Source organism: Pseudophryne corroboree, chromosome 9 (assembly GCF_028390025.1).
Source record: "Pseudophryne corroboree isolate aPseCor3 chromosome 9, aPseCor3.hap2, whole genome shotgun sequence".
Lineage (NCBI taxonomy): Eukaryota > Metazoa > Chordata > Amphibia > Anura > Myobatrachidae > Pseudophryne > Pseudophryne corroboree.
In genome coordinates, this window is record NC_086452.1 from 389,456,905 (window position 1) to 389,471,706 (window position 14,802).

The window sequence follows — 14,802 nt, forward strand, 5'->3', positions numbered from 1 at the left end:
CTTTTCAGAAGAAGTTTTCCATTTTAAGAAATATTGCAGCAGGCAGTCAGGCTTTCAGGCCGCTAAACCTTTGAAATAAAGTGTTTTAAGAACAGTGATGATAATAACATATTGTGAGTCTGTGGACAGTAATTAAATTAAGATGTTGGATATGTCATTATGCCTTAGGCATGTTATCTGTTGCAGGAAAAAGAGTCTGCCATTCCCAAGAGCTGAAGTGAGCAGCAATAGCCGAGCACTGCCCCCTTAATGGTTTTAAATTTAGGTCTCAAAGAAAACAGGCAATTGCTATGTTTCTCTGCTATAATCAGCAGGTAGACATACAGGTAGTCACAAAGCAGTCATACACAAGCACATCAAGGTAGTTAAGAAAAAGACACTTTTACAACTATTTTAAGGACTCTGTATACAGTATTGCCTAAATAAGATATAGATAGATAGATAGATAGATAGATAGATAGATAGATAGATAGATAGATAGATAGATAATAAGATAGATAATTAGATAGCTATATAAAAAGATATGAGACAGATAGATAGGTACATTTACTAACATTCCATTGGTTTGGGTGAGGGAAAATAGAACGTGGAACAGTAGATTACGGCGTATCACTGAAAATGTTCCAATATGTGCCTGAGTCCCAACATCATTCTTGATAGAGAAAGTAAGTAATGTTCAGCACAGCGTCTCTTTACATCTTTGTCTCCCATTCAAGTTAATTTCCCAAGAGTTACTGCAGCAACAACAGATAGACTCATAATAGTAATGTCTACGTTTAGCACACTTATTAAATGTTGTTTGAAATGATTCTGTGGGGGTTTCCTGTAATTGCTGTGTGTGTAATTGCTTATGTAATGTAGTATTCTCATAGAGATGTGTGTCTCCCACTTCTAGAATAACCCTGTACGACTATCAAGCCATGTGTAGAACAAATAAGGAGAGCAGTGACAGCGCTCACAGCTTATTGGATGTAAGTATACCTGTCATCCAGTGGGATCAGGCATGGAATGTCTGTATTATCACACCAAATTAGTAATCACACTGTGTTGCTCCGCTCCATATTCGCCGGGAAAACATTAGGTGATAATTGGACAATATATCGTTCCAACACAAATTGGAACAATATATCATCCGTGTTGCTAAGTGTCTATGCTCAATTGTGCATTCACATGCGCCGTCAGCGGGGATGTCCTATCTGATGTTCTGCACGACAGATGGGCTGAACCTGCTGATGACCACATGCAGGAGAATGCGGGATGTACCGATATAATGCTCAGACGTACACCGGATCATGCAGTGTGAACAGCGCATGATATATCGGTACATTGGCTGTGCTGTCAGCTGGAATACACATCATACTGATCAGAGGCGTAAGTTCATACCAGGTGCCCGGAGGCGATTTAGACAGTGGTGCGCCCCCACACACACACACACAGCATCTGTGACTCCCATATACTACCGACAGCATTACTGACCCCCATATACCAGAAACAGCATTTGTTGCTGCCATATGCTTTATCCCTCAATATCATTTTTTTTTTAAACTTGGAGCCAGAAGCATCGGGCCAAGCAAATCAAGGTGAGCCGGACACACTATAATGTGATATATATATATATATATATATGTGTATACACACACACACACACAAAATACATACATATATATGTATACACACACACACACACACACACACACATATATATCGCTCAATACACACATACCAATACACACATATTATGTATATATAAGTATGTATATATATATATATATATACATACACACAAACTATATATACCCACATGTGCCGGGAAGTACTTTTGTGGATAACATTCAGTACTTTGCTAGGATGTTACTGGCGCCAATCCACCACTATGCAGCTCGGAGAGTGAAGACCTGATGAGGTAAGGGGCTGGCAAAATCCTTATAACCTCAGAAAGGAAAGGTTGAGCTGTAGATCCGTGCGTGCGGACCCCAGACTGACCCTAGGATCACACAGGACACACGCACTAGCAATGACTCCATTCAGAGATCTGAGCTCCCAGTTAGCAACATTCAGTTCCTGCTCCCAGCTACCCAGCACACGCGCTCAGCGCTGATAGCAGAGCTGAAGAGGGAGCCTCCCAGCCACAATAGCAATACCCCCCTCCCCTCTGTCACATGGGCCAATGCTCTGTTAAGGCCCGCGACGGAGTGGTTCAACACACAGGCTCCCGGGTCTCTGCTGTCACACAACTGCAGCAGCGGCAGGTATGCTACCGCTCACTGCAGAAGTGTCCTGCTCCTCTGTGCCCCCCTGGTGGCTAACGCCCGGCGGCAAAAGGCTCCATTGCCTCCGGGAATTACGCCACTGATACTGATATGTACCCCACCAAAATACTGCTGTACCCAATCTGTGCATTACAATAAATAGAAACTCCTGATTAATTTTGACGTGTCTACCAAACTTCTTTCCGCTGGTGTCTACTGTTTAACAACCATGTATGGAGGCCCAAAATTGTGCTCTCGGCTGCAGTAAGGGCTTAACTCAGATCTGATCGTAGATGTGCTTAATTTAGCACATCTACAATCATTTTCTCAGACATGCGGGGGGATCCCCAGCACAGGGCTAGTCCGCCCCGCATGTCTGCCTCCCCCTCCCGCACTGGTGCAAAAACATTGCACGTCGGCGATGCTTTTGCACTCCTGCGCACTGGCAGGGAGCTACCGGCCGCGTCCTGGGTCGCAGTGGTTGCTTGTGAGCTCACGCAGCTGCCGCAGCCCCCCCCCCTCCCAACTCTCCAGACACACCTGTGTTGTCCGGACCGGACCCCGACAACAGCGCTCTAATGCCATTGGTACGCCCCCTCCTGCCCCGCTACCGCCTCTGCCTGTCAATCAGGCAGAGGCGATCGCAGCCCTGAGATGCTTTTAGCATCTCACTGTGCTCCCGGGGTGGTCATGCGCAGTGCGCCCACTACGCAAACGCACTCCACAAAAAAATTCAGCCTGCGATCGCTGCCGCTGCAGCGATGACGTCTTAATGACCCCCTAAATTTCAAGCCTTTTTAAGGAGGTGAAATGGCCGCCATCTCTCCGCAATACAAGTAATGCTTGGTATAATGTGCCTCCTCCACCCCTTTATTTCATTCAATAATCTCACTCCACAAAAAAATATATCTTATTTTCACAATGCCCCTATACTGTTCATTATAACATACACCCCTCCCCTCTCCTCCCCTCCACTGTGCAATATGTTGGTCCTACGTCTTGAAGAATACTAGGTGGACTTGCACAAATTGAGGTATGTAATAATGATGCCAGAAGCTGATCTTTCTACAGTATGTGCAATGGACGTTTAGTGCTTTGGAAATGATCTCCAGTAGAGGGAGCCCTTCTACATCCTGAACATATGTTCAGCTTATCAGGTGACTAGAACCTATTGAGTGCTTCTGCCTAGCCAATTTATAGGCTGCATTCTTATGCTACAGTAAATTATCATGAATATTGGCTCGAATTGGATATTTCCACTGTGTATGGGACAAGTAAGCATCATGGGTTTTGTGTTTGTTTTTTTTTTTTTTCTCAGTAAAGATGAGAAACATTTTTTCTAAGTCACTAAATAGCTGTTTTTCTTTATTTTCCAGCCCTACCATGCTTTTTTTGCTGCAGTAAAATGGATAATGACAGAGCTTATCCTGTAAGTGAATGTTATCATTACGAAGCACTTCTGCATGCTGTAATGTTGTTTGTAATATAAATAAATTAGTAAATAGCGTTAAACACATTGCCACACATATTTGCATTACTCTTGATGTACTGGCTTTAAGTGGACAGATAGAGAAAAATGCAATTACGGTGGTTGCAGTTTTGTGGTGGGTAACGGATGTCTGCAGCGTGGGTGGCCCCCAGTAATACATCAGAGGCTCTTCATGAGTCATCCTGTTACTTTGTGATTTGATGTTCTGTGAAATAGTTTCTCAGATGCTCATGTCAGGCCCAGGACAAACGGTCAGGTGTTAGTGAGACGTCGGCTATATGCTGTCGTAACACATAGAATTCCCCTGATTCTGATCCTATAAGCAGTATGACATGCTAGGTGAGCCTTTATTCTTGAGATACGTTTCATAACTTTGCATTATTAATGTGACAGTTTATGTGGAGAGGAAATGTCCCGATGATTCATTGTGATAGTTCGGCACATGGTAGTATTGGCTACAATCAGATCCAGATTAAATCGGTCAGATGGTGCTACAGCTCCAGGCCCTCCTTATAAAAATAGGCCCATCAGATACATACCTACTTTTAAAAACTCCCCTCCAGAAGAATCCTGGAGACGAAAAGAATCTGGGCACTTTGGGGCGGTGGAGTTGGATAATGACATCATTAAGCCCCACCCCCTGCAGCGGCAAACTGCTGAGATTCGTGGGTCTATGGTGAAGGGGTGGGGCTAAATGACACAAATTTCACCCGCCCGTCACTGCTCAGACCCGTGATTCCTGCAGTTGTTTCCCTATTCTGCCCGCTATACTAGGAAGCAGGTGGGAGGAGTACCCACTCTTCCGGGGGTGCAGAGGACTACCCGAAAACTCAGGAGTCTCCTGCAACTTCTGGGAGAGTAGGGAAGTATGGACCATAATTATGACGATAATTAAGCATGATGAATACCAGCCACCAAGCTGGTAACACGGTTGGCCATACATCATGGTTATTGAAATTGTATTTCTGTTTTCCTCACAAAATTATGCATTTTTCTACTTTTATATATTTAGAGAGACATTAAGGCTGATAGTGTAGGGCAGGGTATTCAACGTGCAGCTGCTGTTGAACTACATATTCCAGCATGCCCTGTCACAGGTTTAACATGCTCTAATAGCAAATCTGTGCCGGGGCATGCTGGGATGTTTAGTTCCACAACAGCTGGAGGGCTGCATGTTGAGTAACCCTGGTATTGGGGATATGCAGTACATGCCTACATACAGATCTTCCACTTCTGGCAATAGGACCTTGATCATATTCAGCCCTATGCCCATATAACCCATAATCTGCCCCGCAGGCGCCCGCCGCCCCCCTGCATCCTGCTCCCCGGCTGCAGCAGGAGCTGTGGGCTGTATGGGCACCTGCTGCAGACGGTGCCAGTGTCAGACACTAGGGACACAACTACAGGGGGCAAATCTACTGGGGGCACAACTGCAGGGTGCAAATCTACTGGGGGCACAACTACTGGGGGCAAAGCTACAGGGGGCACAACTACTGGGATCATAACTGTGGCCATGCCCCTTCCCTATGGAGCCACACCCCTATTTTTGGGCGCGCGCCTTAGGCACGTACTAATTCTGTTTTACCTGTCGGAGGGGCGCCATAGGAAACTTTCGCCCTGGGCACCACAAGGTCTAGAACCGGCCCTGGCTCCTACCTTAGAGTCCTGGCTCCTGTACTATGTACAGTTCACAGATGCCGGGACATGGGCCCTCATTTCGAGTTGATTGCACCAAGCAACTTTTTGCTGCTGGTGCGATCAACTAATCTCCGCCTATGGGGGAGTGTATTTTAGCATAGCAGGGCTGCGATTGCTTGTGCAGCCCTGCTATGCTAAAAAAGTTTCCTGCAAAACAAGACCAGCCCTGGACATACTTACCCTGTGCGACGGATCCAGCGATGATTGGCTCGGCTTTGAAGTCAGACATCCGCCCTCCGTTCGCCTGGACAAGCTGTCGCCGGGCAGTGACGCGCGTGTACATTATGGCCCCCGCGCGTGCGCAGTAGTGACCCAGTCACAGCTGTGCGAACGAAAACACGCTGCGATCGGGTCAGAATGACCCCCATGGTGCATGTGTAGTAGCGGCAGTGGAACTGTGCATGCACAAAACCACAGGATCTATGGCAGGGCTGTATTTTTATATGGGCTCAGTGGGCAGTTGTCCAAGGACCCCATGAGTGTAAGAGCCCTAGGCTGATAGCTGAGGGTCCCCTTTTTTCAGTATTACCAGATTTTTGAAAATCGGCCCTGGGGAACCAGAGATATCCGACTTCAAAGCAATGGTCCCCATCTGCACCTGTTAGTTGCTCTTCCCAACCAGATATCTTGGGTTCTTTATGATTTCGTTTTTCTGATGGTATATTTCAAAAGCTGTGACTCTCCCCTTTTGGTGGACACTAGCAGCTTGTCTCTACTATGCCCAGAACCAGAGATATCAGCCTTCCAGCAGTTGGTCCCTGCTCCAGCTCCACACACCTGGTATGCAGTTTTATATTTTTTGGTGGATTGCTCTGGCTTCTGAACTCTTGTCCCCAAGTCCTCAGTACCTCCTAAAAAGTGTGACTCTCTAGTTTTTTATTCCATTGTAATCTTAAGAAATCTATTTCCAGGAACTGGAGCTATCTGACGTCAAGCAAGCTACCCTCCCACCAGAAAATTATGAAAATTAAGCCAACTCCACCATCCACCCCGCCCCTGCGTATTAACCACCCTAGAAGTAATGTACCGGGCCCCCTCCATTCAGCCCAGTGCCCTCTTCTACAGTTTAGTGTTCTCTCTCCCGCCCCATCTCCCACCATCTGTGCAGTAAAGGAGTAATTAGCAGAAATTACTGCTCCAGGTCCTACATGCTGAGTGGAAGATAGAATACCTCCGACTGCCGGCGGGACATCAAGGCTGCCGCTGATAGCCTGCCTCCACCCCTACATCTGTAGTATGGGTAGGGGCCCCAGTGCTTTGCTTTGCCCAGGGACCTACACTGCTGTTAAAATGGCCCTGATCTATGGACTACACTGGCTGCAGTCCCTAGAAGCCTGCTAGGGCTGACGAGGCAGGGAGCTGCAGCCGGGTCTGGCAGTCCTGGAGGGAGGAATCACCTTGCAATGGTGTCTGTGACTGGCACTTAGGACTTCCATTAGGAAGTCACTTTCAGTCACATTAAAGCCAGTGCAGTCTCACGGACTGCATCTGACTTCACTGACACTAAGCTGGGTGGTGGAATTTACCTGGGGGGGCTGCAGTCCTGCAGCCCATAGGTAAAAACCGCCACTGGAAGTAATAAACAGCAGCACTGAATAACAGTACAATCTAGTATTTAGTGAACTTAGCAACCACAATGGTATAAAAAATAAATTTCTACCAATGTTTGTAATATAAACTAACAACACTTGCCCTGTTTAGATTATATAAAAAAAAACACTTTCTGTGTTTATTTTGAACAGCAGGTCACCACATAGCAAGTTAAATCCATATGCAGTCAGTATTACAGACATTAGCATACAGGCACTCCCAGCATAGCAGACTCCTGATAGGCTCCAGTGGTCCCTAGTCTAACCCACACACCCCGGCCTATCACTTGGGTAGCTATTCCACCGTCAAGAGCAAGGTGACTCTGCCCTGGAAACCCTTATATCAGGAAATACCAGGTGCTGCTGATCACACACCTGGGATTATGCTACTGCTTCCAAATCCTGGTCTGGATCCTCCACATTACTTCCACATTGAAAAATGCTGTCTCTGCCACACTATTCATTAAGTTGGATCATATGAGCTTCTATGCATAAAAAGATTGACTGCCCCCCACGTTGTCTATGTTATAAAATTATGATAATAATAACCAAAGACAAGTACATAGATCTCTATCCACATTTTTCACAATGTGTCTGGGAGAGGTGATGGCTTCCCACTGTTTTAATATTAGTTGATTAAAAAGAAAAAATAAGATTTTACTCACCGGTAAATCTATTTCTCGTAGTCCGTAGTGGATGCTGGGGACTCCGTAAGGACCATGGGGAATAGACGGGCTCCGCAGGAGACTGGGCACTCTAAGAAAGATTTAGTACTACTGGTGTGCACTGGCTCCTCCCTCTATGCCCCTCCTCCAGACCTCAGTTAAGGAAACTGTGCCCGGAAGAGCTGACATTACAAGGAAAGGATTTTGGAATCCAGGGTTAGACTCATACCAGCCACACCAATCACACCGTATAACTTGTGATAAACTTACCCAGTCAACAGTATGAACAACAACAGAGCATCAAACAACGGATGCCAACATAACATAACCCTTTATTAAGCAATAACTATATACACGTATTGCAGAAAGTCCGCACTTGGGACGGGCGCCCCAGCATCCACTACGGACTACGAGAAATAGATTTACCGGTGAGTAAAATCTTATTTTCTCTAACGTCCTACTGGATGCTGGGGACTCCGTAAAGACCATGGGGATTATACCAAAGCTCCCAAACGGGCGGGAGAGTGCGGATGACTCTGCAGCACCGAATGGGCTAACACAAGGTCCTCCTCAGCCAGGGTATCAAACTTGTAGAACTTAGCAAATGTGTTTGAACCCGACCAAGTAGCTGCTCGGCAAGGCTGTAATGCCGAGACCCCTCGGGCAGCCGCACAAGAAGAGCCCACTTTCCTTGTGGAATGGGCTTTCACTGATTTTGGATGCGGCAATCCAGCCGCAGAATGAGCCTGCTGAATCGTGTTACAGATCCAGCGAGCAATGGTTTGCTTTGAAGCAGGAGCACCCAGCTTGTTGGATGCATACAGGATAAACAGCGAGTCAGTTTTCCTGACTCCAGCCGTCCTGGCTACATAGATCTTCAAAGCCCTGACTACATCAAGCAACTTGGAATCCTCCAAGTCACGAGTAGCCGCAGGCACCACAATAGGTTGGTTCAAATGAAAAGATGACACCACCTTCGGCAAAAATTGCGGACGAGTCCGTAATTCTGCCCTGTCCATATGGTAAAACCAGATAGGGGCTTTTACATGACAAAGCCGCCAATTCTGACACAGGCCTAGCCGAAGCTAAGGCCAATAGCCTTAGCTTCGTGAGATATTTTAACTCCACGGTCTGAAGTGGCTCAAACCAGTGAGATTTCAGGAAACTCAACACCACGTTAAGATCCCAAAGTGCCACTGGTGGCACAAAAGGGGGCTGAATATGCAGCACTCCCTATACAACGTCTGGACTTCAGGAAGAGAAGTCAGTTCTTTTTGAAAGAAAATGAATAGGGCCGAAACCTGGACCCTAATGGAACCCAATTTCAGGCCCAATGTCATTCCCGACTGTAGGAAGTGAAGGAAATGGCCCAGCTGGAATTCCTCCGTAGGGGCATTCCTGGCCTCACACCAAGCCACATTCTTTCCCGCCATATACGGTGATAATGTTTAACCGTCACCTCCTTCCTAGTCTTTATCAGTGTAGGAATAACCACATCCGGAATGCCTTTTTCTGCCCGGATCCGGCGTTCAACCGCCATGCCAACAAACGCAGCCGCGGTAAGTCTTGGAACAGACAGGACCCCTGCTCAACAAGTCCTGTCTGAAAGGCAGAGGCTATGGGTCCTCTGTGAGCATTTCTTGCAGATCTGGATACCAAGTCCTTCTTGGCCAATCCGGAACAATGAGTATTGTTCTCACTCCTCTTTTCCTTATGATTCTCTATGAGAGGAAGAGGAGGAAACACATAAACCGACTGGAACATCCACGGTGTCACCAGTGCGTCTACAGCTATCGCCTGAGGGTCTCTTGACCTGGCGCAATACCTCTGTAGCTTTTTGTTGAGGCGGGATGCCATCATGTCCACCTGTGGCAGTTCCCACCAACCTACAATCTGCGTGAAGACTTCTTGATGAAGTCCCCACTCTCCCGGGTGGAGGTCGTGCCTGCTGAGGAAGTCTGCTTCCCAGTTGTCCACTTCCGGAATGAACACTGCTGAAAGTGCGCTTACGTGATTCTCCGCCCAGCGAAGAATTCTGGTGGCTTCTACGATCGCCACCCTGCTCCTTGTGCCGCCTTGGCGGTTTACATGAGCCACTGCGGTGAAATTGTCTGACTGAATCAGAACCGGTTGGTCGCGAAGCAGGGTCTCCGCTTGACTTAGGGCGTTGTATATGGCCCTTAGTTCCAGGATATTGATGTGAAGGCAAGTCTCCTGCCATGACCACAGCCCTTGGAAATTTCTTCCCTGTGTGACTGCCCCCTACCCTCAGAGGCTTGCATCCGTGGTCACCAGGACCCAGTCCTGAATGCCGAATCTGCGACCTTCGAGAAGGTGAGCACTCTGCAGCCACCACAGGAGAGACACCCTGGCTCTGGGGGATAGGGTGATTAACCGATGCATCTGAAGATGTGATCCGGACCACTTGTCCAGTAAGTCCCATTGGAAGGTCCTCGTATGGAACCTGCCGAAGGGAATGGCCTCATATGATGCCACCCTCCTTCCCAGGACTCGAGTGCAGTGATGCACTGACACCTGTTTTGGTTTTAATAGATTCCTGACCAGTGTCACGAGCTCCTGAGCTCTCTCTATCGGGAGATAAACCTTTTTCTGGTCTGTGTCTAGGATCATGCCTAGGAGAGGCAGATGAGCTGTAAGAACCAACTGCGACTTTGGAATATATAGAATCCAGCCGTGTTGCCGTTACACTTCCAGAGAAAGTTATACGCTGTTCAGCAACTGCTCTCTTGATCTCGCTTTTATGAGGAGATCGTCCAAGTAAGTGATAATAGTGACACCTTGCTTCCGCCGGAGCACCATCATTTCCGCCATTACCTTGGTGAATATTCTCCAGGCCGTGGAGAGACCAAACGGCACGTCTGAAATTGGTAATGACAATCCCGTACCGCAATTCTGAGGTACGCCTGATGAGGTAGATAAATGGGGACATGAAGGTATGCATCCTTTATGTCCCGAGTCACCATAAAATCTCCCCCTTTCAGGCATGCAATGACCGCTCTTAGCGATTCCATCTTGAACTTGAACCTTTTCAGGTATATGTTCAGGGATTTTAAATTCAATATGGGTCTGACCGAACCGTCTGGTTTTGGGACTACAACATGGTCGAATAATAACCCCCTCCTTGTTGAAGGAGGGGAACCTTGACCACTACCTGTTGAAGATACAATTTGTGAATTGCAGTTAACACTGTTTCCCTCTCGTGGGGGTAAGCCGGCAGGGCCGTCGGTGAGGGGGCATCTTCTCAAAGTCCAGCTTGTATCCCTGAGACACAATATCTATTGCCCAGGGATCCAACAGGGAGTGAACCCACTTGTGGCTGAACTTACGAAGGCGTGCCCCCACCGGGCCTAGCTCCGCCTGTGGAGCCCCAGCGACATGTTCGTGCTTTCCTAGGCTGTGCAGGAATATAAGGCAAAATATCAGAATTACCAGCTATAGCTGTGGAGACCAGGTCCGAGAACCCTTCTCCACACAGTCCTTAGCCTTCCATATGCCTCTTAAGTCGGCATCATCTGTCCATTGCATATTCTACAGGACACGTCAAGCAGAAATCGACATAGCTTTGACTCTAGAACCCAGTATACTCATGTCTCTTTGGGCATGTTTTATATATACATATCTCTTAAGACAGTATCTTTAATATATATATATATATATATATATAAATATCTATATATACATATATATATATCTATATGCATACTAGGGTCTCAATCTCTGCTGATAAGGTACCTGTCCACGCTGCCACAGCGCTATAAACCCATGCCGACACAATCGCCGGTCTGAGTAGTGTACCAGAATGTGCACGCTATCTGTAGGATCCCTGAGAATAGCTAGGGCTACCTTCTGGGCAAACGTGACACCCTAGGGGAAGATTCCCATCACATCCTGGCCCTAGTGGGGAAAGGATACTGCCTGAGAATTCTTTGTGGGAAGCTGCAGTCTCTTGTCTGGAGATTCCCGCTCTTTTTCCTCATGAGAGGAGGGAAATTTACCTCAGCTTTCTTCCCCTTAACATGTGTACCCTTGTGTTAGGGACAAATGAGTCATCAGTGATATGCAAATCATCTTTTATTACAATAATCATATATTGAATACTTTTCTGCCATTTTGGCTGTAACTTTGCATTATCGTAGTCGACACTGGAGTCAAACTCCGTGTCGATATCAGTGTTTATTATTTTGGATAGTGAGCATTGTGAGACTCTGAAGGTCTCTGTGCCATAGGGACAGACATGGGTAGATTTCCTGCCTGTTCTCTAATCATTTGTGCAATAAATTCACCTTAGCACTTACACATATCCAAACAGGTGTCGGAGTTGTCGACGGAGACACCCTCTCACACACATATTTGCTCTATCTCCTCCTTAGGGGAGCCTTTTACCTCAGGCATGTCGACACACACGTACCGACACACCACACACACAGGGGATGCTCTATATGAAGACAGTTCCCCCACAAGGCCCTTTGGAGAAACAGAGAGAGAGTATGCCAGCACACACCCCAGCGCTATATGACCCAGGAATCACACAGTAACTTAGTGTTAACCCAGTAGCTGCTGTATATATTGTTTTTACGCCAAATGTATGTGCCCCCCCCTCTCTTTTTCACCCTCTCTATCGTGCATCTGCAGGGGAAAGCCTGGGGAGCTTCCTCTCAGCGGAGCTGTGGAGAGAAAATGGCGCTAGTGAGTGCTGAGGAAGAAGGCCCCGCCCCCTCAGCGGCGGGCTTCTGTCCCGCGATTTTGTGTAAAATTAATGGGGGGGCTCATGCATATAACAGTGTCCAACTGTATATTTGCTGCTTTTGCCAGGAGGTACTTAATTGCTGCCCAGGGCGCCCCCCCCCCCCCCTGCGCCCTACAGTGACCGGAGTGTGTGGGTTAGTGTGGGCGCAATGGCGCACAGCTGCAGTGCTGTGCGCTACCTCATATGAAGACAGGAGTCTTCTGCCGCCGATTTTGACGTCGTCTTGCTTCAACCCGCCGGCTTCTGTCTTCTGGCTCTGCGAGGGGGACGGCGGCGTGGCTCCGGGAATGGACGACAAGGTTAGGTTCCTGTGTTCGATCCCTCTGGAGCTAATGGTGTCCAGTAGCCTAAGAAGCGCAACCTAGCCGCAGTTAGTAGGTTTGCTTCTCTCCCCTCAGTCCCACGTAGCAGAGAGTCTGTTGCCAGCAGAAGCTCCCTGAAAATAAAAAAACCTAACTAAAATACTTTCTTATTAGCAAGCTCAGGAGAGCTCACTAAAATGCACCCAGCTCCTTCCGGGCACAGATTCTAACTGAGGTCTGGAGGAGGGTGATAAAGCTGGATTCCTTTATCGTATAAACAACCCTTTATGAGGTCTAAGAACACTGTACGCTGTTTACTTAAGAAGTACCGTAAGGGTACGCTAGTTGCGTAACGATCGCTCAGCCGTAGGCGAGACGCTCAAGCGTCACGTTCGCTCACGGCCCAGAGATCACAGGCAGGCACGCTATTGGCTGTTGACTAACGTAATGATTCGCTATGGCGTAGCAGACGCTCGAGACCACGAGGAGATCACCAGCGGCGCAGACGCTCACAACGCTATACCTTTATATCTATATTTTTAACAATGAAATACACAGTATACCTTAGTGTTGAGACAGGGTGTAAGTGCAACCTGGTGTAACCTGATTAACTACAAAGCTGCTTGAGAGTCACCGACGCTCAAGTGAACACTTAACACTATAAGAAATACACAGATACTTGTTTAGGGTCCAAAGCCTATTATATGTATTATAACTAATATACTTGCAAAAAGGAATCACAGTACAAATGATACACTACAATATAACAGAGACTTCCTAACCAAAATAGCTACACTAGAAATACAATACAATACCAATCTAATACAATACAATACAATACTAGTCAAGGGGAGATATGGGAGAAAAGAGAAGGGAGAGAGAGAGAGAGAGACGGAGAGAGAGAGAGAGAGACGGAGAGAGACGGAGAGAGAGAGAGAGAGAGAGATAGGGAGAGAGATGAGAGAAATGGCTCACAGAAAGACAATGATTACGGAGAGAAACTTACGCACAAGGGTAACGATCGCAAGCGCTTCTGGACAGCCAGCTTCCCGATTATCAGCAATGAGAACCGTTTGATGAGAAGTCCCAGCTGGATGCCACAGGCCCGTCTTTTATGCTACTCACACAATGCAATCCAATGGTCCCTACAATCTCATTGTCCATTGGACGCAGGAATTCGGCTTCGCATTATAACAAAGGTCATAGGTTGAGTCATACAGGTGGGCTGTCTTGTATCAGTGGCCTTGGTTATGCAACACAATGGGTGATGACCAACACATTCCTGTCTTCTGGAGAGCTATTGTTTGACGAATACAAAACAGAATCCTGTCTGGGTTTTGTTCTATATTCATGATGTCCACTTTCAGTTGAGACAATGACATCTCAGCCCTCATTCTCCTGGATACAAACCCTAATCCATTCGAAAACACAGGTGTTGGCCCTCCTCATTGAGTCTCAAAGCTCAGTGTAATTAAAGACTATTGTACTCCGTCTGCGGGAAAGATACTGATTTGGAGTACAATTGATCTTCAATTACTATTCCGGTGCTTACCTTATGCATGTAAAGATATGAGGCCCTCCCAACATGCAAACTATTGTTTGGGGGATCTCTGAGGTCAAAGAGCCATTTGAGACCCACTGATACCTGTCTCCAACTGTTCAGGTGCATGACTAAGTAAGAACAAATAATAATAAATGGACATAACTTCTTATGTCCATAACTATTCGCACGAGCGATTAATCCGCTCCAAACCAACACCGGAATATTGCTATTTAAATACTCTTCCGATGGGTACCAAACACCACTGTATGACTCCTGTTAGACCCTTCGCACAATACAAAGAGGGATTCCTCCGTTCAGGGACATTCTATATTAACCAAACTTTCAGAATCTATCAAAGGGACCATGATCTATAAAATACATTATTAATGAAAATATGTAACGATTGAGTCGCACGCTATGATTACATAAACTCTACCGTAAATACGCATACCGTGCGCCTGCGGGTGCCCGCGGCTGTGAGTATGTGCACGTACGGGAG

The 14,802-nt window shown here is 46.9% G+C and overlaps 1 protein-coding gene across 6 annotated transcripts in view; it reads left to right on the forward strand.

The window, feature by feature from the left end:
• CACNA2D3 (calcium voltage-gated channel auxiliary subunit alpha2delta 3) overlaps positions 1 to 14,802 on the forward strand; it is a 2,000,770-nt gene that overhangs the window by 1,851,410 nt on the left and 134,558 nt on the right. For all 6 annotated transcript variants that reach the window (XR_010186941.1, XM_063940834.1, XM_063940836.1 and 3 more), the window contains 2 exons: positions 896 to 971; positions 3,626 to 3,678. Coding sequence is in view for 5 of the 6 variants with exons in the window: in XM_063940834.1 (XP_063796904.1) it covers positions 896 to 971; positions 3,626 to 3,678 (129 nt within the window). In the remaining variant the exon portion in view is untranslated. The remainder of the gene's footprint in view (positions 1 to 895; positions 972 to 3,625; positions 3,679 to 14,802) is intronic.